This window comes from Xiphias gladius, chromosome 22, assembly GCF_016859285.1.
Source record: "Xiphias gladius isolate SHS-SW01 ecotype Sanya breed wild chromosome 22, ASM1685928v1, whole genome shotgun sequence".
NCBI lineage: Eukaryota > Metazoa > Chordata > Actinopteri > Istiophoriformes > Xiphiidae > Xiphias > Xiphias gladius.
In genome coordinates this window covers 28,974,098-28,999,040 of record NC_053421.1, presented here as the reverse complement: position 1 = coordinate 28,999,040, position 24,943 = coordinate 28,974,098, and the positions used below count along the sequence as shown (strand labels likewise).

Sequence of the window (24,943 nt, the reverse complement as noted above, 5' to 3'; positions counted from 1 at the left end):
TTTCTCTTCATGATTCTGTCACAAGTTGAGAGATTTTCTCAAATCGTGTCCCTTTAAATCGAGGGGGGGGGGCTTTATAAAACCACACTACTTATCTCCATGTAGCAGCTGAGAACATCATAACTGCTGGTAAACGTAATGTCCTGTTGATGAAAAATGTCCCTTCACTGAAAACTGTCAGAATCACATCGTTACACAAACTCTCTGAGTTTAATTAAGTCATAAATAACTCTACACTTCATTACTGTACAGATTTTACATTATTAGACAGAGCTCACCAGTAAATGCAAAGCTGTGATATCTCGTGTTTACGTGTTTAAATGGACACTTTTCTCTCATTTTGAGGAGTTGTTACATTAAACAGAAGTTATAATGTCTCCGGCTGCTAGAAGCCTTTTTGTGGGATAAATGAGACGCAGGTTATTCAAGACTCCTCCGAGTCACCCCGTCTGACTTAAAGGCCCCTCCATCCCTCCATCACCCCCAGTGAGAGTCAACAGCATCCTCCCGTACAACGCGATTTTGAGATGAGAAGCCAAATCCAGACATGATTCAACTCTGACAACGCGACCAGGCGACCTGAACTCCAGGTGGATCTGCCAGGTCCTACGGAAGATCCGGATCCGAGCAGAGGGGACGAGAGCTTTAGGGGATTTCTTGTTTCGTTGTGTGTTAAGGATGAACTCCTTAACCGGGCTGTCTGACGATCAGGCTGAACTGCCGTTTTGTTTTCGGTTCGTTGCTCCGGCGACACCTGTTTGGCAGGGGGGTTGATTTCTTCTAACCAATCAGTAGCGAGTGACAGATCCTTCCCGTCAACTTAATCTTCAGTCGACACGGAAGCTGCCAGGACCAGTTAACTGATGTCTGCAATAACGAGCGACTAAATATTTCAATTAAAGAAAAATGATGCCTGTAATTGGACTTTACCGAACCTGTACGGCTGGAAACAGCTCATCCGTTCATCTCGCCGTCACCTTTTTAATGGTGGTTTCTGTTGCTCTGTCACAGGAAGATGACGTTCCCGTTCTTAGCCCTGCCTACGAGGCTCTGACTGGCTCAGCTGGTTTTCCAACCAGGAAAACAGTCGTCACTGAGCCCAAACGACAGAACTTTCTGAGTCAGTGAAAACCGCGAGAGCGGTGGCCGGTAGGTAATTCAGAGGCTCTGGAATAGATCTCTGTCTTCTGGCCTGTAAAAATGGTGCGAATGAAAGAATTCAGGATGTTTGGAGGACTGCTGACGACCCGCGATGAGGGCTCGGAAGCTGAAAAAGGTTAGAAACAACTGCTTTAAGAGACCAACAGGAGCCGAAGTACTGCAGCAGGGTGACCCTTCTCGTTCTGGAAAAGGTGAATCCTCTAAACAAAGGTTTGGGGGGAACTGAAGTGACTCTTTCGGAGAGCTGGAGTTCTGGATGATCCTAAACAAGCCTCCTCCGTTTCTTGTTTGGCTTTGCCTCCTGATTTGAGGGACGACAGCGGGGCCTTTCTGATGTTACTTTAACGCTGTCCACAACGTTGGCGGGCCACTGCGGTCACGGCAGAGTGAGTTGAACATGTGTGGTAGTTTCATATGAAAGCCGTCTTTGCCCTTCAGACGATTCCCGACAATCAGATGACCAGCGGTTTGACGTGAGTCTGAAAATCTCTGCCGGCGGTTTGGCTGTTTCCTCGAGCTCCCTCAGGCGTTGCATGATTGGTGGATTCTGACTTATTTTGGAGACAGATTCAAAACTTTCGACACTGAGCAGTGAGAACATCGTCGGCGCTCCCGATGAAGTTTCAGGGAGTTTCTGAATCTTAGCATCTTGTCTGGTCATTTCTTTGACTGCCTGATCACGGACATCGGTTCCTGACCTTATTACCTTTTAGAAACCTAAGCACACTGCCATCACGCTTACAACCAGACAAACACACAGATAAAGCAATGATAACAAGCGTCCAGGAGTTGAAGTCGTCTCGTAGTCTGCAGCTTCTTTTCGGGTCGTGTTTGGAGTGTTTTATAAATGCTGGCACTGCCCTTTTCATCCTCATTTGACCTTTTACTTAAGAAAATCCTAAATGTCCTTCTTGATCACGTGATCTCGTGAATCTGCCACCCTGTAACTCTGTAGTTGAAGTCCAGTCCTCAGAAGCTTCCCCGGCAGCAGTAAGCAGTTTTTATCATCTGGTTGTGTATTTTTAAAACCGGGGAGGGAGGGGGGGCTTTACACCAACACAGCTGATCCCTCTGGACATGCACAAACCCGAGCTTCTAACCCTTTTTATCGGCTTCAGACGATGCATGACTGCACGTCACAGACACGACGGATGCATAGATCACGCTTGTTGGGGAAAGCGTGAATTTCCGTTCGAGCGCTTCGGTCAAGCTCAGCTCCGTCCGCTGCTTGATCGACTTTCAGGATCTTTAATGGAGACAAAGAGCGGCGGGTTTCACACCGACGGGACAGACAGAGGTACAGAGGACAGGAAGGAGTGCGACACTCCGACATCCACCAGGGGGCAGCAGATAGGTGAAGAACACAAGCAGGTGAAGGCAGCAGGGATCCTGGGTTTGTCGTTTCCCCCCTCGAGGGGCTGAATGCTGCAGGAGTCATCAGCATGTGGCACGTTTCGTTCCCGGGTCGATCAGCATTCGAGCGGCGGGTGGAAGCTCCGTCTGCAGTCGATGGCTTTGGGGCTGGGGGGCTGAGCTCGCTTCTTTCGGAGATCCTCGCGACCCAGAGTACTGCTGAGCCGAGAGTACGCCACCTTGTACTTCTTATCGAACGCAGCTGCAGAGAGAGAGAGAGAGAAAGAGAGAAGGATTGTTATCAAGTTTATATTTGTCCACACACGTTGCATGTTTCTGATGTTCGGCATAATCGGTGTCAATCACACAGCCGCCACCACAGCCGAGTGTTACAGAGTCAATGTTCCCATTAAATGAGGAACTGAACTTTTCGGATAAAACCCACACCGTCAGAGGTGACGGGCAGCGGGGGTTAAATACAGTGAGCCAACAAAATCTGCTCCCTTTTCGGGATTCAAAGATATCAAGATGTTCTGTGCACTGCAGTTCTACAGTAAACAAATAAACAGCCCGGAGTAACAACACGGGCGACAAGAACACGAGTGGCACACGTGCATTTCGTTATGGTTTAATCTGGCTGATTATTTTTCTCGATTAGGTGATTATTTGTTTTGTCTATAAAATAGTGGTAATAATTTCCCGTCTTAAAATGTCTCGTTCTGTCCAACCAAAGCAGGTGAAAGAAAAACATTAAATGTTGACATTTAACAAGCTGGACCCAACACATCTGGCATTTTTCCTTAAAAAAAAATAACTAAACGATTATGTGAGCACCAAAATAGTTGACGGTTAATTTTCTGTCAATCGACTAATCACTTGACTGATATTCGTAGCTCTACACACTTCATAAAACCAACAAAACATCAGAAAAGAAGATCAAAAACATGAGACCAGCAACATAAAAAACATAAAAGATAAACATGACGATTTGTGAAGACTCTCACATTACGTACTGACACAAAGACGTCGCGTTAAACCTCGTTAACACTGTCACTAACGGTCGTAGCTGAAGTTCGACTTTGAAAGGCCACCGTTCTGGTAATATAACTGGATTACCTTTTCAGATGTGGCTGATTCATCCAGTCACCAGATGCTTAATGCTAAAATAGCAGCTCCCACAAAAATACGCTGACAAGAAGTGTGAGCAAAGCAAAAAGCAAAGTCTGCTGGAGTTTCACTGTTTTAAGGCAGAAGTGGCCGAGCTTTGTCTAAAAATTAGAATCTTTCCAACACTTTTAACGTGCGTTTTCGTGTCGATTGTGTTCACGCTGATTTTCAGAAAAATGTACGGCACCGTAAATTAAAGCCGCGCGAATCAGTCAGTCTTACCGACGTGGTCTTTGCCCATAGCTGCCAGTGTGAGGAAGAGGAACTCTCTGTACAAACTCCTGTCAAACACAGAAACAAAAACAAAATTCACAAACAAATCACATACAGCTCCAATCAGTTATATTCTGCGATATCGCTTGGAAATCTGGACATTTTTCACTGCACTAAAACTTAACTTAAGATACTTGACATTTAATTATTAAATTTTGTGGAACGACAGCATATTTATTCGGCCAATAACTTGCGAGTCCGGGAACTGTCATAATCATCATACACTTATTTTGGTTTTATGGACCTCACTCAAACATTAAGCTCTACATTTACCTTGTTTCCTGCCGCTCACCATATGAGAATGACAAGGCACTAATGATCCCGTATTTTTGCTCTCTGCAGTGTAAACATTTACATCTAGAAGCTGACCTCTGTATTCGGGGTGATCCCGGCTGTTTGGCCAGCGTGTCCAGGAAGAGCGTGACGGCTTTGTGCACCTCGTTCATGCCGACCCAGCGCAGCACCTCCTCCAGGAAGGACAGGGTGAACGGGTGGTTGTGTCTCCGCCAGCTGTAGCTTCTCATCGGGACGCCGCCTGCAGGAAGGAGCGACAACACAGGGCAGAGATTAAACTGAAATAATTGACACGTGGCTTGTTAGCACTGCCGGTCCTGACACAGGTTTCGGTCAGTACTTTCGTTGGTATCCTGTCACGAGCGAAAACTTTTTACTTCACCTGAATTTCAATGAATTTTAAACAATGCAAATCGATAGCAAATGCATCAGAATCAGTTGAAGGTCAAACAGTCACAGGACGGTCCCTGTGTCTCAGTGTGTGTACGCTGTGTCTTTGTCTTACTGTGGATCCTCCACAGGATGTAGAGGGGGGGCCACTGGTCTGTGTCGGGGGTCAGGGTGTCCCAGAGGAGCCTCACCCTCACTGCTGAACTCTCCGACTGGGAAACACGCAACACATTAGAGAAAGAGAGAGAGTCTGAGGATCAGTGCGTCGATTGTCTTTCATTTCACTCTGCCTCACTTTTTTTTATTATGATTTATGATTTTTATATGATTTCTGCGTTTGCAGTTTTTGTTCGTCCTGGTTTATCGAATTTATTCAATAAAAACTTGACATATCTGGATGTCATTCTACTACAATATCCAACTTGACATTTAATGAATGTGGATCTTCAGCATTTGAATTTAAACTGCGGTTTGAGCTGTGGTGGATACAACAGAGAACTTGGAAGCTGTGGCTCTACAGCTTCTGAGAGTTTTTCCAACCTTTCTGGAATGTCAGAGAGAAAGCTCTTGCTTCTGGCTCATATCGGTTAGAAGCAAACACTCGGGGAAGAGGTTGTGTAATTAATCACTGATGAAAACTTTGTTTTTGCTGCTGTTTGTCCACTCGGTATCCTTTTCAGATTGTGAGCATATCCTTCAAAGCTGTGTTTTCAGGGCGCTTTCAAACAAAGATGTTTTTGTCCGCAGTCCCCCTCCACGTGCCCCACAGTGAAATGAGCTCAACTTTTTAGCACGGCTGGGAATCCAAGCTCTGGACCTTCACGTTACATAATGATGCGTTTCTGTTCCACAGCCTGTCTGGTTTTACACAGACAGCTAATTTTAAACTGCTATGAACAAGCTAAAAACTACATCTCACTATATGTAACTGTTTAGCCTCATTAGCCACTTTGAACTTAAGATCTCCCAAACTCTTGTGGACTTTGAAGTTGAGACCAACCAGCTGTGAATTCTTCTCTCTCTCTTACACAGTCAGCAATAAAAGCCAGTAAGCAGTACTGATTAACAGGCTGTAGCTATAAAATCCTAATGAGACCCTTCTCTAAGAAGAAAAGAAAAGAAAATGCATCTTGTCATTTTAATTTTTTGTTATTTTATAGTTTGGCAGATTTTTTATAGCAGTATAAAGTATCAAGACAAAGTTTTGCTTTGTTTACTGATTATTTAAATCAAACTATTGCTATTGGTACCAGTATCAATAAGTGTGGGGCGATAATCAGTCCAACTTTTCAGGGCAATAAACAACACATGCATGATGCTTATGTTCCCAAAAACTGCTCAGAAAGAACTGTACTTGGATAAAAATGCTCTGTGATGTGACTTAGAATAAAATAAAGCTTTTTCCCTTAATGAAAAATCTTTATTTTGTATTTTTGATTTCAAAAAGCGGAGAAATGAAACGTCTGTCTGCAGCGGTAGCAAACTTTCCTCTAGAAACATGATGGCTGCAGCATCGGACTGTGTTTCACCTGTGTGAACTGGCTGACCAGTGGCGAGGCTCTGACCAGCTGCAGCAGGTTACTGGGCAGACAGAGGCGCTGGAAGTACCAGACCAGGTTCCAGAAGATGATGGAGTGGCTGTCCAGGAACTGAGGCTGAGCCAGGACCGCCTCGCCCTCGTTCTCCAGCAGACTCTCCAGCTCCTTCCTCAGAACCAGGGGACTCAGGTAAGCCACCGTCACCTGAGGAGCCCCACCCAACGACGAACCCTGAGGGAGGGGGGAAGACACTGTCAGGTGAGGCGGGAGGGGCAGGAGGATCAGGAATAAAACGCAAGCAAGACAACTTTCCAGAATGTTACCGTGGTGGTTCTGCTGTTCTCTGAGTAGCTGCTGGTCTCAGAGCTGGAGTCTTCACTCAGACCGTTACACTGGTGCCGCAGGGAGGCCTCGTGACCACTGGGGGGCCTCACCGCGCTCTCCACCTCGTCCTCCAAGTTCCAGTTGCTGCGCTCCGCGCTGAGGACAAAGAGGAGGCGTTAACACGGAGGGACTTTGGTTGAGATCTTGTCTTGTCGATATGGATGAGCCATATTATTAGATCCTCACCACTAATGGGGCAACTAACGTTTGTCCTCTGGGTGGCGCCAAAGGAAAGCACGTGTTGTTACCTATATCAAGAGACTTTGGTTGAGACCAGGGGTCCACCCTCGGGACAGTCTTATGGACTCTGGGACCCTCTGGCCTCTGGCCCCCTATACCTTGTCAACGTCTGGGCTGCGTTCTGGGCCACGAGGGACTTTATTAATCTTCTGCATCTTTGAAGTTTTGCTCATTTTTTCTCTTAATATTTTGTACAACGCTTTTATCTTCACAATGTCACAGTGATGGAATCTTCTGAATTTTCTATTGTCGCATTGTACAGAGTATTTTTTCTATATTCCTTGTACATTTTTACTTGAGTCAACTCTTCTACATTGTGTATGTAGAACTCTGTAACATTTTAGTTTGAACACCCGGGTCCCTGGAAGCTTTATAAACGATGCGACTGGTTTTAGTTTTGACGAAACGTGAGCTCATGGAATAAAGTCTGCACTGCATAACCCTCAAAGTGCCCCCCGGTCGGACTCCGTGGATTCTGGAGAAAGTCCCCATGAGGCAACTTGAAGACTTGAGGAGTTGTGGATTTGGACAGCCCCGATCCGGCTCTTCTGGACCTTCCTATTTTTAATGGACGATCTGTTATTTTGCTGTTTGTGAAAGTTAGAATAATGTATTCATTGTTTTACAACTGCTCCTTTTGTTATGATTTTGGATGGAGAAAAAAAAAAAAAGGCTTTCTGGGCCAGTCTACATCGCGCAATCCTGCAATACAGAGCGTGTCCACTACACCAAAATCCCCTAATAGCCCAGCGCTGGTCCTGGGGGCTTGGTCTGTGCCAGTTTCAGCACGTAGGACCCACAGATTGGTTTCAGCGATGAAAATCTGTACCTGCCGACGGGTCCCAGGTCACAGATCTCAGCGTTCAGGAAGGGGACGAAGGAGGCGCAGCAGAACGGGCAGGACGAGTTCAGGTTGGAGTCGTCCGACGTCCAGCCGGCCATGATCTCCTCGTCGTAAACCAACGAGTTACAGCTGCGACACAGAGAGCAGCTGGACATCAACACCTGGACACACAGAGAGGGGAGGGAGGGGTCAGCGGTGACATTAACACTGAGCTGAGGGGGTGGGGACGGTGACAACAGACCTATGTGGGACATATTCTAACAAACCATGCTAGCTGCCGCTGTCATTTCCCAGAAATGATCCACTTACCTCCAGCCCCGCCCCCTCCTGATTGGCGTCCCAGGACCTGCGCAGAGGATACGCTGGACTGGGGATGTCCGTCAAGTCGAGGTCACTTCCCACAGACAAGGAACTCTGAGAAGAGACGACGTGGAACCTGATTATTTAACAAATAACCGTCTAAATGTCACCACAGAGGAAAAGTACCGGACAAAAATATTCCGTTTAAGGATCATTTGTGGTGGTGGAAAAAAAACAAAAAAAAACACATGAGAATCCTAATTTCTTATCTTCTACGATTTTGAACGGATTCACAGACTCTGAAATTTGATTCTTGTACTTTGTCATTAACGCCGCGGTTCCTCTTTGCTTTGCTGAAGGAAGAGAAAAGACAGAACAATGGTGAAGGGCTGCCGACGGACAACAGTCAAGCACCGCAGATCTCACAGAGGAGGAAATAACAGGATTCATACAATGTGCAAGATTTGACTCCTGGGCTCACGTTGGAGGCCTTCACCTAGAGTCTAATGTTTTATCATCCTCCGGCAGACTCTGACCGAGGGCAGTCGGTTTCATTTCAAAAGACCGCGGCCGGCTTCCTGAGACGCTTCAGCCAGTGCTGGTGGTCACTAAAGTTCACTCCAACCACATGTCCACAAGGCAATACCTGCACTCCTGCAAGTGAACGTGGTGTTTTTTTTAAATCTGTGCACCATTATTTTATTTTTACATCTGAACACGTGATTTTCGTTTTAAAGTTGCTGAGACATGAAAAACTGCTCTCAGTTTTGTCAGCAAGTTTTTTCTGTTTTTGCTTTGAGTTCTGAATACTGTGTTTTCATTTTGTATTGTAGAAATCTTATCTCAGAGTTACAGTGTTTACATTATCCCTCCCATCATTTCGTCATTCATCAGTTATCTCGTTACAGACAGACGACTGACACGCTTCCAAATACTTTTTCAAATCAAATTTCTCTGCTTTATTTTTTCAGGTACCTGCCAGATTTGACTGCTATTGCAGCTCGGTGGACTAAAGGCACGAGTGAATGCTTTGGCCTAAAGAGTCGATTTTTAATTTGAGATTCAACTCTAAATCTAAATGGTGACACCAAGTATTAAAATCTGCCTGAGCTGTGTGAACATGTTACTCTTTTACCGAACAATCAGTTTCTAAGAGTTGAGGTAAACGGTAAATGAGAGTAATGAAGGAAAGCTCCTGACTTCAGAATAAAGCTGATTTGGATACTGAGAGTCAAACCTCTGAGGTAGCGTTGACCAGCCTGTCCTTGGCTTTCAGCAGTGTTTCAGCCACTTGAGCTTTTCTGGACTGTCTCTGGTCAGACACTCTTCGTCCAATCCCTCCTCCTCCCGGCCGCCGGTCGTCCACGCTGGCGGCTCGTCGCACCGACACGCGGTGTCTGGTCGGCGTGAGGAGCTGCTGGAGTTTCCCTGCCAGACCTCCTCGGCTCGGCGAAGAGACGTCGTTGTAGTTCTCGTCTACGGCCTTGTTTCTGCCGGCCGTGTCACGCACCCCCACAGGTCTGGTGGCCAAAGGGGAGAAGAGGAATGACGTGAGGCCTACAGAACCAGAATACGCTACAGAGCCAGGATTAGAGGGTACAGGCCCTGTGTAGATTTTATGGTTTCATCGTCGGTACAAAAAGGTTCTGCTGAAGAAGAGAACCACTCTCTATCCTTTTCCTGCTCAAAAAGCCCAACAGAGCAGAACTCGGTGATGGTCTCACATCAGTTTCAGACTGGCAGTGAGCCAGTTCATTATTTGCGACCAGGACGGATTTGTCAAAAATCTACTTTCAAACTTTTAGAGTACATCACATGATCGTTTTAAACTGGGGCCCTCGAGGATTTTAAATGCAGGCAATATTATATAGAAAAACTAGCTAAGTTTACATAGAAGTTGACTTTTCACCCGGGAGACCACAACAAGCAAGTGCCTAATTTAATCCGAATTATAAGAAAGTTTGTTATTACGTTTCGTTAGAAAAAACATATCGTATTCAAAAATATGTAGACCACAGCTACAGGCCAGATGAAGTATTCGAAATCTCAATCGCAAATGACAAAAAAATAAATGAGCAGAAGAAAAACGCAATTGGATATCCTCAAATCCTTCAGCCCCACTATCCTCTGTAAGTAGGAGGATTTTTCTTTAAAATAATTATGTCTCTGGAAGACAGGCTTCTTTATTTACATCAATTTATGTCGGACCTTTCAGAAAAACTAAAGCTGGTTATAAAGGAGTAAAGAGAAAAAAACCGTTAAAACATCTAAAATGTACATTAAAAGATGTGAAATAAGGTAGAAGATGTACAAAACCATGCAACATTTAAAGTACAACCTTGGCTAAATCCAAGGCTAAGTAATGCTGCAGGTCAAAATACAACAACGTCACATCAAAACAAGTTCATTTAAAGGAATAATTTCAGCAGATGGACCCAGCGTCGAGGCCATTTTCCGTCCTCACTGACCTGCCGTCCCTCTCTGCAGGCTCACAGCTACAGTCCGGCTCCGAGTCGGCCGACTCTGCATACTCTTTGTAGAAGTTGGAAAGGCAGACCTGACTCCGCCGAACCAGGACGGCACCGGGGGGCGCTGGAGGCGGGGTGTAGGTGCCTTTGAGTCCCAGGGGGGGCTTACGGGAGACGGTGTCACTGCAGCCGTTGGTCCCAGTGTTACGGAACAGAGTCTTCTTACAGAGTTTGACCTCTGAGGGACAGAGAGGAGATACAGAAGCTGTCAGAGGAGTTAATACCCTGCCGGACAGAAATGACTCCACAGGCCTTTTCAAATGGAAACGAGAGGGAAAACTGGGCCTGGAGTGGAATGACAGATGGGAAAGCTACGAACACAAATTCAAAGTTGTGGTGAGAATTCCCTGTTCTAAGATACAGGATATTTTGGATATTTTGTGACTCCAACGTTGAAACGTATACACCGCGGGGTTCTCAGGCTCCAAACCAACGCCAGAGGGAGTGTGGAGGAAAAAAAACGTCTGATCATTTTCACATTTTATTGAGAGAATAAAATACTTGCAAGAGAAGTCGATTGCTCTTTTGTCACATTATACCTGAGCAAAACAGCCGATGAACTGGTGGCACAGTTTAAAATACGTTTGGCTGCCAAAGAAAGCCATCACACTGAACTGGCTGCAGGTAAAAACCTCCAATGCAAGACGACTGGATTGCAGCTGTCAGTGAAATAAACTGTATGAACTAGCAGACCTTGATCTTGAGAGTACAATATGAGAAATATATTAAATACTGGGAAAATGACCATAAACTTTATCCTGTATCCGTCTATAAGATATAACCCATTAAATGTCAATAAAGGATCCTATATAATCCACATGTTGTCCATGTAAACCCATTAATTTGTTACTGAAAATATCAATAAAAATTTAGTTGCGGAAAAAAAAAAAAAGGTGCAGGACCTCCTTTATTTGAAATGACTGGAATGATACATGGGAAAGCCAGACTAAAACTACCAACTCCAGGTCTTGGAGAAAGTTCAGCTGGAAATAAATGAGATAATGAACATCTCTGGAAGAGAGGCTGATTGCTCTTTTGTCACATTATACCTGGGCAAGTCCCAGAAAAACTAATGTCCCAGGATGAATATTTGTTTAAAATACTCTTGGCTGCGAGCAACACAGCCACTGCCCGGAAACAGCTGCGGGCAAAACCTTCCAACGAAGGACTGGACTGGACTGCAACTATGAACAAAATAAGCCGCATGGAGAAACTGACCGGATTTAAAATACTGGAAAAAATGGACTATGAATACAACGCCTATAAGATCTAACCCATTACATATCTCACTGAAAGACCCTTTACTCGTACAAGTAAAAATGTTGCACATGTCCACCACTTAAAATATCAATAAAAATAAAGTGGAAAAAAAAAGAGAAGAGAAAAAGTGTATTTCTTACTGTCGGTGGACGTTTTCATGCTGTTCAGACTGCTGCTCTTCACCAGTGGGCCGGTCAGTGACTCGTGGCTGGAGCTTTCAGACAGACCGCTCCAACTGGACTGACGAATCAGAGTGGAGTGGGGGCGGAGCCTCTGGTCAGGGTCCATCGTCGCTTCTTGGGAATTTCAAAAACAGAATAATCTAAATCATAATTTCATCTTTATTTTAACAATGTGTATCTAAAAAAAAGTGCTACATTATCATTCAGCAAATTAAATTTTCTCTCCCACATGCAGCAAAACACCAAATATCAAATTACGTCATTATCTCTACATCGGGTTAATGATCACGTTGTTCTGGAGTTCGTGACAACAAAATGTCCTTCATGCCATCTGGAGCATCATATAAAAAACAGCTGAACTTCACTGTACACTCAAAGTCACAGTCGCCATCGTGGCTTCGAGATTTGTCATAATTCATTGATGCTAAAAACTGTGCAAAAAACGATTCATCAACATCGTGCTGACCTCCCCGCGACCCCACCGAGCCGCTCTTCTGACGCCGTTTGATTGGCTGCCTGAACTGGGCCACGGCCAACAGGACATTCCTCAGCTTGGCCCAGCGGAGACGTCCGCCCTGATTGGTGGAGGGCCACTTGCTCTCCAGCACTGCCTGAGGACCGAGGACATCTGATTAAACCACTGATCACATTTCCCTCTGTGTCACTGGAAACATGTATCCATCCATTGGACATTTCTTGCTCGATCAACGCTTCACAATCACACCATATGATGATTCTAGTCCCTGCAACATACGTCTGCACCAAAACATATGTTATAGTTTATATTCATTCATGTATTCATGTTCGCGATACAGTCGTTTACTACATCCCACGTAGAACAAGCCGCAATACATCGAGTATATTCAACATATCGCCAGCCAATGTTGGGTTTGTCCATTCTGGGCTACAGAAGAAACCAATAGATCCCTCTAAATCTGGTCCTTTAATTCAGAATTTGACAGGGAGCCAAGGTCATGGAGAACTCGTGAAATGTGGTTTGTGGAGCGGGTGCAGGTGAGCGAGGGGTAACACAGTTTTGAAGATACGGTATTGAAGTTTATTGAGGTGGTTTCGTGTGTTTTGTGTGTGTGTTGGGACCTTGTTGTAGTATCCATAGGTGATGGTGTTTGGTGTGATTCCCGCCTTCTTCATCTCCAGCAGGACTCGAACAGCGAGGACCGGCTGGCCGTACTGTCCACACAACTGCATCAGGATCCGGTAACACACCTGAAACAAACGCGCACACACACATCACATACTCATTCACTGTGATTCTCTAAGTAACAAGCCTCCGGCGTCACGGGTTCTGCTTTAGTTTCCACTCTTCTCCAGCTGCTTCAGAGAAGAGTTCCCGAGCTTTGGGGTTGTTGGCAGAACTGTCAATGGTGACTGCCCTGGCAGAAGTGACACTACAAATGGGTTTGACACTTGGCTGGACCACCAACCGGTTTGCTGCAGCCTCAGCAGAGTCAATGTCGCCTTTTTAATGGTGTACCCAACATCTGAAACGTCGCTTTTTGTTAAATACAATGGAAACACAAAGGAGACTCTCAAACCAAAGATTTGCAACTTAACTTATAACTTCAGATTCAATTTCTGCAGTGGAAAAGGACTAAAATACGGGAGAGAAGTGGCCTTGTGGCTACAGAACCAATCCTGTACCCAGCAGGTCACATTTAACTCTGTTTTTTTTTAAACTTGTGACTCTCTATCTTTCATTAGATTCATCCTGCAGCAGGACAACAAGTCCAAACCCACAACCAGAGTCATAAAGAACTATCTTCAGAGACTAGAAGAACAAGGGGTCCAGCAGCAGATGGTCTGGGCCCCCCCACAGAGCCCTGGCAGGTTCTCCAAGATGCCAAGAACCTGAAAAAACTGTGTCCAGGTGCACTGAGGAGAACTGGTGCTGGTTTAAGGGCAAAGGGGGTTCATTTTAGCAAATTTTTTTTTTTCCCTCTTTGCTGCACTTTATATGAAGGTAAATGATAAATAAAAACTATTCTATTCATGGCTTTATTTTTGAAAACATCCTCACTTTACCGTTAGTGCCTAAAACTTTTTCGCAGTGCTGCACTTTAAGAAACCAACTACATTGTGCCCTTTCCCTCTGTAAGTCCGTCACTCACTTGTATATAATACAGAAAAAATCATTTGCAACAAAAACACTATCTTACATTCAAGCCACTACAGAACCAAACTGCAATCAAGTCAAGACCAACCAACCCCGAGCATGTCGCTACAGCAGTGACCTTCGACCCCGTCGGTGGCTCACCTCGTCCGGCAGCACCACCTTGCGGTTCTCCATGTGTTTGAGGACGTCGTAGGCCGTGTGCAGGGCGCGAACCTTGGCGCTCTCCGCTCGAACGAAGGTGGGCAGGTAGATGAACCAGAGGCCGTAACAGTGACCCAGCAGGCACTTAGACCACATGTCCGGGACCGCCGCGTACTTCTGAGCCCGCTTCTGGGCCAACTTAATCTCCTGGTGGGTGGAAAATATTGCATCTAATTAGATACTGTTGGTTTGAACACGATAGATTCCTTCTTTGTTTCCTGGAAGGTGCAGAAAACGTTGGAAAAGGTTCAATCCTGTCTGGAGTAAAAAGGTCTTCAACACTCGAAATGTACTGGCAATATCAGATATAATGTTTTTAAACAAAGCATCTTAAATAATGTGGTTAAACTGGACTTCCTGACATCTTGGTTGGGTTGGGTTTGGTTTTATTTTGTCATAAGCTAACCCCCACATAACACACCTGTCCAAATATTAATAAAAGAGAGAAGGAGAAAAAAAAACATGGAATACATGGATACAACAGACATACAAAATAAACCACACAAAGCAAAACTGAAGCACGACACAGGATAAAAACACTGTAAGTCAAAATAGTGTATTTCCACAGTGGCCCTGGCAACATCATGGTAAACAACTCCGCTACACTACTGCCCAAAAGTTGTCCCACGCTGATAAAATTTTACATGCATTCCACCATGTCTGCTCTTCCCATGCATGTCTTTCAAAGTTTTCACACCCGTTTTTAAAAACTAACTGAAACGTCATCTGGTAGCTGCTCCAAAGTTTGGCCCCCACCCACTGAAGAGAACTAAATCCAGATTGAAAAGAGAAGGTGCTTTGGATTCAAAAGCACCACAACTTTACATTTTAAACAGAATTTGGAGTTTTCAATATGCCTAGCGTTGTACCTATGTCAAACACCTGTAAATAGTCTGGTGCCATTTCCACAGTTATACACATAACTCTCAGAACACTTGTAAGAACATTTTAAAATGTCCTACTTCATCATTATCATGATCATATTTCTTATTTTGTACAATCTGTAAACGGATCTGCTGTTGTTTAAAAGACCACGGTAACAGAAATACCCTGCATTGTCAACTCTTGGTTGCCACACACAGCATCTTCTTGCGATGAAGAAACTTTTTTTATTTATTTTTTTTCCATCTTCTGTTCCAGGGATCTGAAAATAACTTCTGTAGTTGACGTTTTCACCCCGAATCCACTCACAGCCACACAGCCTGTGGCTTTTAAATATTGCATGATCGGTGAAATATTGATAATGCTTCATTAAAATGAAATGATGCACAGTAAGACTGTTAATGAGGTTCCTTTCTTCATTCAGGGAAAACTGGGTCACAATGCAAAACCACTCAGAGGTTGAGAGTCTAGAGATGCACGGATCAGACTCTCGTTTTCCCATTTTTTTTACCCATCAATCTGTAGACCGATGGCAATGAAAAATGGCAAAGTTGTCCATTTAAAATTTAATCTACAACACAATAAAGTGTGCAAACAGCGAAGGGGTCTGAATGCTTTCTGAAGCCACAGTGTATCCCTCACTATGGCGTTCCGTTGTTTTGAGACCGGGAGGTTCCTCTTTATGATAAATCTTTTGAATTATCCCTTCTTTTTGCGGGCAACCAGATAGAAGTTTAGAAGTTTACAGAGATACAAGTCGCTTCTTAGTACAACTTTTTCTGTCATCACTCCAAGATTCAATAGCCTACTGTTCTTAGGAGTTTCATAACCTAAAACTGTCTTCCACGGTTAAATATGACATGGTAATCTTTTCACATGACCTGAAAATATGGGAATGACTAGCTTTTCCTCTGACACAGCTGCTGAGTACAGAGATTTTTAATTTAGAAGAAAAAACTACATTCCCTCCATTCCCTGGAGTTTGTAGATTGAGTGTTGTATCACGCACAGACTCCCAATCCTCCCTTTGATATTTCTACATTTAACTCTAATTCTCGTTTTACCTGAACAAATATAACAGACAAAATAATCTCTGACTTGTAAAAATCTAAATCTTTCTTTTTAAGCTCAAATTCCTTTTTAATATGCAAAAGCTCGTAAATTCTCTACCATGAATTAACGTTCAGAGCACAGTTATGCCAGTGCTTTTCCACTGTTGGATGTCAGAAGTTGCTGGTTTGAATTTTGGGTCCCAAATAAGCCACTTATGAAGTTTAATGTCTTGTTCCAGCCTAAGCCGTGAATGTTTTTAAATGTTGTGTGTTGTTGTACCTGTTTTGTGCGTCGAGGGGCAGGGCTGCTGGGGGCGCTGCCTTTAGCGGGGACACGGAGCTGGTCCTGTGGCTGGTCGAAGAGCTCCGGCTTCAAGGTGGGGAAGGTTTCATAACTGGACACGTGAGAGGAAAAACAAACTTCCTGTCAGCTCGTATAACATGAGAAAGGGACATGCTGCGTTGCAGCTGAAGGCGTCTATATCATCGGTCAGGGTGAAGCTGTACCTGTAGAGGGCAGGGCACTCTGACCCGTCAGGTTCCTGCGGTTCTTCAGGAGGCATGATGAAGACTGTGTGTTCTCCACTGTGAGTCTCATCCAGATCGATCAGCCTCACCTCCTCCGGCTTCTCCACGTCCACCTGGTAACAGACGTCAACAGAAAACACAATGATTAGACATTCCTTCTCAATAACAGGAGTAACGACAGATTCTGATATTCTTTCTCTTGGGTTTGGCCTTCAAAAAAAATGCCCTGCAGTTTTTGTTAATATTAAAATTTTCATTCCATTCTTACATTACATACAAGTTCAAAACGGGACTATTTTTTACACGGAAACATCCATTTAACATCACTGAACTTAAACATAGCTGAAATTACTAATCAATTTATCAATTAGTCAATAAACAGAAAATTAATCTGCAACAATTTTGATAATCGATGAATTGTTTCAGTCATTTTTCAAGCAAAAGTACAAATGCAACAATGTGAGGATCTGCTATGTTTTTTTGTGTCGTATAATTGTGAATTCAATACGCTGGAGTTTCGCCCCGTTTGTCAGGTAAAAGGTCTAAAATGTGATTAATCGGTTTTTAAATCAAGAAAAATATCTGCAGATTAAGTGACAATGAAAACAATTGCTAGCTGCTTCCCTAACTGTTGTACTGAAGAGATATCCCTCCAAGTCTAAATATAAGACCGATTGCACACATGGATTTTCTATATATTTTGAAAACTGTCATGAGCCTAAACAGAAAAAAACAACAAAAAAAGGGGACACATTAAAGTAGTGTTAAAAACACGAGTGGCTGAGGGCAGCCAGAAAAAAAGGAGCAGGATTAGTTTGCTGGTAAAGCAAATTTCAACACTTCAGTCAGCTGCTTCATAGTTTAACAGATGGCGGCCTCTATTGTGAAGACGCTGCAGAAAGTGGTGAGTGATAAACAGGTGTACTTCCGACCTTTTGGACGCACTCGTCGAAGAACTCCAGGCAGGCGTGACGGTCGCTGACGAAGGAGCACTCCTCAATAAACTGAGTGAACATCTGAGTCCTCGTCAGCTGGTTGTAAAACTTCTGCTGCGTTCGATCCCGAGACTTCAGGAAACCTGCAGGAGGAGGAGGAGCGGACTAATCGATCCAGGTTGGACACAGAGTCTGAACCTCGTCTTAATCTGTGTTTTGATTCAGGTTCAACGGGTGAATGCTGAACATTACTTAATGACTGTGCTGTTCCTCCTACTACAATTAAATTGTAAAACTGGGACATCAGATTTACTCATGACAGCAATTTAATAAGCAAGAAATCTGGTGATGTTACCACATGCTACCAAAGTCTTTGCCAATGCTGGTTAGTTGACGTCCCTGAAGCTTTGGTCCTTGATATCTGAATAAAATCTGGCCAGAAATCCATGAAACACCTTGATCGTATTCGTGTTCCCCAGAGGCTGTATTCTCATAATTTTGATGACCCCTGACTTTTCCTCTAGCACCACCATCAGGACAGAATTGCACTTGTAAACGAGACATATCCAAACATTCAGATTGGTAGGAAAAATTCACTGATCAAATTCATGCTTCCAAGAGGAAGAACCCTTTCAAAAAAAGAAAAAAACCAACTTGTTTTTTTTTTGTGTGTGTGTGTTTTAGCTCCATTAGTGGTAAAGCTGTAAGAACAAATAAAACACAAGTCTGTTTGTGTTCTGTCACACTTCAGTACTGCGGGTTTTGAAGAAGTTTGCAGCCTGTAGAGGACGCTAGCGAGGCTTTAGACTTTAAGTGTTGTTAGAAATATTAATTATTTTTTTCCACTCTTTTCAGCGCTAGCACACACACACACACGCTCCCTCTGTCAGTGCTCACCCTGCAGGTTGAACAGGGAGCTGCAGTCGGTGGTGGTGTCCGACGGAGCCTGCGTGATGGGCAGCAGGAAGGTGCGGTATCCTCGCAGCAGGCAGCTCATGAAGCGCAGAAACACCTCCTGGATCTCCAGCTCCAGCTGCTTCTGACGCCTGTAGATCTGATCGTAGTCGGTCAGCAGGAACTCCAGCGTCGCCTCCTCCTGGCCGGGTGTGCAAACTGCAAAGAGGAGAAGTGAGTCTGTGCAAGATTCAATGATTGATGTGTAGGTGTGATGTACAGTGGTGGAAAGTAACTAAGTACATTTACTCAGGTAAGTTTACTTAAGCACAATTAAGCACAACTGTACAATTTTGAGGCATCTGTACTTAACTTGAGTACTTCCATTACATGCTACTTTATACTTCTACTTCAATTCTACTTCATTTTAAAAAGGTAAATATTTTACATTTTACTCCACTTCATTTATTTGGCAGCAATGGCTACTAGTTACTCTGTAGTATTTTTTATACAAAACATATAATCTGCTTCTAAAATGCAATAAATATTTCAGTGTATCAAATCTCCTTCTTATCCAGTCATTTTAGTCTGTAATCGAGTCCTTAAAGTCTTGTTTTCTTTAATAAAAAATGAAAAAAAACTGACTGACTGCAGTAAGAATATTCCAACCTATTTTCAATCCAGTTTCAAGTATTTTATTAAGCAGTTTAATTTTTCATATTTCTAAATCTGCATCGACCTGACTCATTCTGTCTTATTTCAAGCTACAGGCTCCTTTTCAGTGCAGTTTAAAAAAAACAAATTTAAAGTAAAAACTCAGTACAGTAGTACTACTGCGCTGGCAGATTATTTTCACCTGTTTTAAGACAATAAGGTTTTAAAATAGTAATTATATTCAGAAATGTCCTCATGTGATGGGGGGGTTGCAGTTTCAACTGCCCAACAGCCTATAGAATAGTTACAATTTGTTCCACCTCTACCAACTACAACAGTAAAAGGCAAATTACACATTAACGCAACAGTAAAACAATCCTATAAAATATACTGCATGTATGTACGTATATATACTACAACACCATCAACGGAGCCTTCATTCAGCATAATAAGTGCTTTAGAGTATGTTTGAAACTGTGGTATCAGTACTTTTACTTAAGTAAAGGATCTGAGTACTTGTTCCACCACTGTTGATATATTTAATGTGGTAACACTTTAAGTCCCACACTTTAGTGTTTATGAGCACGATACAGACATTAAGAAATGGTTTATAACACAGTATAATGTAGCAGTACGCTGCTACAAGGACATTCTTAAGTGTTTATTAATGTACAGTATTTGTGAACAATTCTACATACATATTTTACATTATTCCATCTGTGTTTTACTACGTTGTCGTTCATCATCTGTCTATCATGCAGCCTCCGCTAATGTGTGTCCACAGGGGGAATTAGAGTTGGTAACAAAGACATCAGTAAAGATTTATGTCAACAACAAACTATTCATCAAATGTTTATACTGCTCATAAATGCACAATATGGGAACCATCAATCACGTGACTGGCGGTTGGGAGGCGGCACTCACTCTTCTCCAGGGTCTTGTGGAGGTTGCTGAGGGTGTTGAACAGAGTCTTGCCCTGCTTCCTGGGCAACGATCGCCATGAGAGCGGCTTCTTATCCTCTGACCTGAGACGTGAGAGAAAAATCAATACGCTGACTGACAGTTCTATGGACTTTCAGCAGTCTACAGTAATATCACAGCAAACAGCCAAAACCAGTATGGGTCATTTTACTTCAGAAAAAACAGTTTGACGGTAATCTTACATTTATATTACAGGCTTTCTGTGAAGGTGCACAGTTACAGGTCCGAGGCATTTCCCAGTGTGTATAAACTGCTTTAATTTAACATCAGTATAGAGCTTAAATTATTAGTCAATTAATCATAGGAGTCATTTATAAAGCTGAAATGGCAAAAAAAATGCCCCCGTTCCGACTTCCCCAAGGTAAGGATTTTGTTTTTCTTGTACAATTACAAACAGAATACTTTGGGGAGCTTTGGACCGCTGATCCACATCTGAAGACTTCACGCTGGGGTCCGGGAAATGTGATTGGCATTTCTTTTTTGCCATTTTCGGACATTTTATAGACAAAACAACTGATCAATTAATCAAGAAAATCATCAGCAGATTAATCAATGATGAAAATAATTGTTAGTTGCAGCCCTGTATCTGTATTCACCGCTTTAAAACACTGTTCTCTGCATACTGATAGGGCAGAACACAGAAAGCACCTATTTAGTTAGTCCATCGATATTTGCTTTTGTACATGTAGTATTTCATTAGCTGACTATAATTAAATCTCGGCTGAAGTCCATGATGACTCTGGCGTCACACTGCAGACTCCATCACGTTTAAGTGAAAATTAAAAAGTACATTTGATTTAGAGCAATTTGCATTTTTAATATTTATTTTATCTCAGTATGTCAGCCAATAACTTTAACCTTCCGGAGGTGATCTGAGCTGTCAGACCCGCAGATTCATTCACTGTGCGTTTGGCGACTCTACATCCGGATACACATGTGGTTGATGGATAAATTATCGGAGGGACCAACCGGGCAGAGGCCCAGGGGCCCGAGAGGTCAGGGGAACCCTGGACCAGTGCCTTTTTGACTGATTATTATATAGGAGGGCTGGGGGACCTTTTTCTCGTAATCCGTCCATGATGTGATTAAGCAAAATAAAACTGATATCAGATTAACTATGGTGCCGAAATGACGGTGTAATGATGGACGTACTGGAAGATGGTGTTGGTGTCCAGGTCGACACACACCACGTCTGTAGGGGGGTCGTACAGGTCGAAGTAGCTGGAGTGGACGCCCACGATGAAGGGCATCGGCGCCAGCAGCACGTCGGCCATCTGCAGCGGACACAGAGGGATGTAGGGACAGAGCCAGCGCAGGGGGAAACTCATCTGGAGAGACAAGAGGGACAATATTATGCAGATCTCATCACAGAGCAACACTCCTGGACCACACGGATGCGCCTGTTCAGTCTTACCGAGACGAGGGCCTCGCTGACGGAGGTGAGGACGTCGGGCCGGAGCGAATGCAGCAGAAGTTTGTGTTCGGTGAGGACAGCGAGCAGCAGCGTGCAGGCGTTTTCTGGGCCAAGGTTCTGCAGCAGCTTCAGGAAGCTTGCACCACTGTCTCACACACACACACACACACACACACAAACACACACAGGTTACCCTGCTGCACATGAAATATACAAAATATCATCATGGTTTAACCGTGGACCTAAATCAATACACAATACAGAATGAATTGCGTTTGAACTCTTATTACAAAAAAGTAAGTAAAGTCTAATTAAAAGCTTTGTAGCTGAAAAGCTGGCTTGGCCATTTCCCTCAACTTCAGCGTGTCATTCAAGTGTCAGGCTTCAGCATGACATCTTGAGGTAAAAGTAACACATCTGGATTTATTCTGCACTGCACAATACATCTGATGAAAAGTGATGATCTTATTTAAAAGTTGCTGAACGTCTGAACACTGAACTTCTATTTACAATTACAGTATCCGTTAGCCTGTATTTCTTTACATTTTGGCAAATCTGCACCATGAAAAGTTATGCTGCATTTGCTGTTAGGAGATATACTGACAACAACCACTGTGTTTACTTTTGGTACAAAAGAAAATGTTTGAATCTGACAATTATGAGGCAAAATCTTAAGTTATAAGGGGAGTTGTGCATCCTAGCTGTCGGGTTTTACTGCCTCTTTACTCTGCTGTATCCAAAAAAAACCTTAAAGAGTCTTGGTTGTTTGTTTGGGAGGGTTGGACTTCCAATTTTTTTGATTTACCTTTAGCTCTTGTTCCTGTGAAAGCATTTTGGACTAGAGAGTCTGCTGAGCGAATGTAATCTAATGTACTAATGACACTACTGTTCCTGCGGCAGCACTGCAGTAGTAAACTGACCTGAGTGGGAGAGGAGAGGAGACCGGCTGGCAGAGCAGCAGGTTGTCATATGGAGAGAGCTGGAAAAAACACAAAGTCAGGGTCATTAGTGTGTATTAGAGTACACACACACACACACGTATACACAGACACACACACCTATACACACACACACACACACACACACACACACACACACACACACACACACACACACACACACACACACACACGACGCAAGCACGCACACACACACACACACACACACACACACACACACACACACACACACAACACACACACGCACACAGACACACACAGACACACACACACACACACACACACACACACACACACACACACACACACACACACACACGACGCAAGCACGCACACACACACACAGACACAAGCACGCACACAGACACACACACACACACACACGCAAACAAAGGGATGGGATATTTAGTTTTAGCCTATAAGCAGTTTTAGAAGAAAGAAGAAAAATTTTAAAAAAGGAAATTAAAAAAAAGAACAATTATCTTTTTGAAATTTAGAACCAGTGACTTGTTTTCCCAGTTTGGACCATTAGTGGAGTCAGTTATGACGAGATTTTACTCATTAACGTCATTCCTGGAAGGTGAAAACAGAAATACAGGAGAAAGTGAACTTGAATGTTTGTTATCAGGTGATCTGAAACAGGGAGCTCTACTATGTGTTTAGTGTTTAAGGTTTAACTGATATGTCCACCTGTGTTTTCACTTTCAAAGCAATGGACCTGATGCCTGAGGGAACCCGTACATTTTCTCTGACTGCCCTTCTTCTCGTGCTCTTTTCACTAACTGACTCGGTAGCAAAGCTGAGGTTGGTGAGTAAAACATTATAACTGCTCTGAATTCTGGCCAAAATTTTCCTTCAAATTTTCAGGGATTTTTGGTTCAAACAAGCAAACAATAGCATTTAGAGGGAATATTTAGACAATTCATTATTTATTAAATTACATAAAACGCAAACACACAATTACCAACTCAATTGTCCCCCATACCATAAAAATATTATCCACCTGCAGGAAGCTCAGCCATCACCTGAGTAAAATCACATCTGAGCCCCTGATAGATCATCTGAGAATTATCTCTTAGAATAGAATAGAACAGATCTTTATAGTCATTATACTCAGGCGCAATGAAATTCTGCATGGCATCTCTGCTATGTAGGTTAAAGGAATTATTGAAAGAATTATTTGCCCACTGATTGGAACCGATCAATAAAATCAATAAATGGACTGATTCTGATTGGGCGTTTTTACCCAGTTCAGTCTTCAACCAGGTCGCCACATACATCCTGTTGAAGGAGGATGTGAAAGATTGAAGTCAAAATAAAAGAATGAAAATTTTACTCAGTTCACCTGTCATGTGTTATGTCAAATTAATTATCTTTTCTGTTTAGTTTTCAGCTGCATTACCGTTCAAAGTAACTATAAAAAGAGTCTATCATCAGGTAATTTTCCTAATGCCTTGATGACTGCAGTCATTAAGCCTAGAAACATCTGTCATTAGCAACTATAGAACCATATCAAACCTTTCCTCTGTATGTAAAATAACTGAAAAAGTCAAAAAAGTTAAGTAAAACTTTAAAAATCCACTACAGTACTGAGACCGCTCTTATTAAGGTCCTAAGTGATACACGTCTAGAAACTTGCTCTAACAAAATCTCAGCCCAAGTCCTCAAGGATTTTAGTGCTGCAGTAGACAGATTAGAAAACAGGGTTGGACTCTGTGTCCCAGAGCTCTAAAGTGGTTCCAGTCCTATCTACTGGACATGAGCTATTTTGTCTGGCTTGAAAACTATGCATCTGAGCAAAACAACATGACGCGTGGAGCTCCTCAAGGCTTAATCCTTGGTCCTCCTTTGTTTCCTTCCAAGAGGCCTTATTATACAAAATAAAATCAACTATCGTAATTGTGCAAACAAACTTACCCTGCTCTGTCACCAACTGAGCAATGATTGGTTGCACCAACTGATTAAAAACTAAATAGAAACAAAACTCAAATAACTGTCTTTGGTGAACAATCACCTCCTTTTAGTAGTTTACGTGTTCTGCTGTGTGAACGGTTCAGATAATGTTTCTAAATGACTTGAAGAGGTCCACACATCACATATTGCAGGTCTGACTCCAGGTCTTTACCTGAACGAGGATGCGAGGCCGCTGAGGGGAAGGAAACGGGACGTTGTGCATGAAGCTGGAGATGTGTCTGCAGAACGATAGAAAACAGGGCGACACATCAATTAAATCAAGTGTCTATCCACAATTCAAAATGGTTATAATATGGTGAAATAACAAATGAACATGATTAATATTTGATCACCCCGAAATCTAAGATCTTTAAATCTGACTTTTAGTTTGCCAAGAAAAAAACCTCTCTCAAAAAAAGAAAAGATCAGTATTCAGAATTTT

At 43.1% G+C, this 24,943-nt stretch overlaps 1 protein-coding gene across 5 annotated transcripts in view; it reads right to left on the bottom strand.

Moving 5' to 3' along the window:
* Nucleotides 1-749: 749 nt before the first annotated feature.
* The window catches only part of LOC120784705 (DENN domain-containing protein 4B-like), a 59,356-nt gene continuing 35,162 nt past the window's right edge, over nt 750-24,943 (bottom strand). For all 5 annotated transcript variants that reach the window (XM_040118715.1, XM_040118718.1, XM_040118717.1 and 2 more), the window contains 23 exons: nt 24,674-24,740; nt 22,510-22,568; nt 21,590-21,734; nt 21,328-21,503; nt 20,119-20,219; nt 18,544-18,759; nt 17,644-17,789; nt 16,691-16,824; nt 16,464-16,578; nt 14,190-14,396; nt 13,013-13,141; nt 12,381-12,525; nt 11,873-12,028; nt 10,413-10,650; nt 9,182-9,464; nt 7,954-8,058; nt 7,630-7,805; nt 6,500-6,656; nt 6,168-6,407; nt 4,754-4,850; nt 4,324-4,489; nt 3,904-3,962; nt 750-2,776 (listed from right to left, as the gene is read on the bottom strand). In XM_040118715.1, the coding sequence (XP_039974649.1) occupies nt 2,631-2,776; nt 3,904-3,962; nt 4,324-4,489; nt 4,754-4,850; nt 6,168-6,407; nt 6,500-6,656; nt 7,630-7,805; nt 7,954-8,058; nt 9,182-9,464; nt 10,413-10,650; nt 11,873-12,028; nt 12,381-12,525; nt 13,013-13,141; nt 14,190-14,396; nt 16,464-16,578; nt 16,691-16,824; nt 17,644-17,789; nt 18,544-18,759; nt 20,119-20,219; nt 21,328-21,503; nt 21,590-21,734; nt 22,510-22,568; nt 24,674-24,740 (3,463 nt within the window). In that variant the 3' untranslated portion in view covers nt 750-2,630. The remainder of the gene's footprint in view (nt 2,777-3,903; nt 3,963-4,323; nt 4,490-4,753; nt 4,851-6,167; nt 6,408-6,499; nt 6,657-7,629; nt 7,806-7,953; nt 8,059-9,181; nt 9,465-10,412; nt 10,651-11,872; nt 12,029-12,380; nt 12,526-13,012; nt 13,142-14,189; nt 14,397-16,463; nt 16,579-16,690; nt 16,825-17,643; nt 17,790-18,543; nt 18,760-20,118; nt 20,220-21,327; nt 21,504-21,589; nt 21,735-22,509; nt 22,569-24,673; nt 24,741-24,943) is intronic.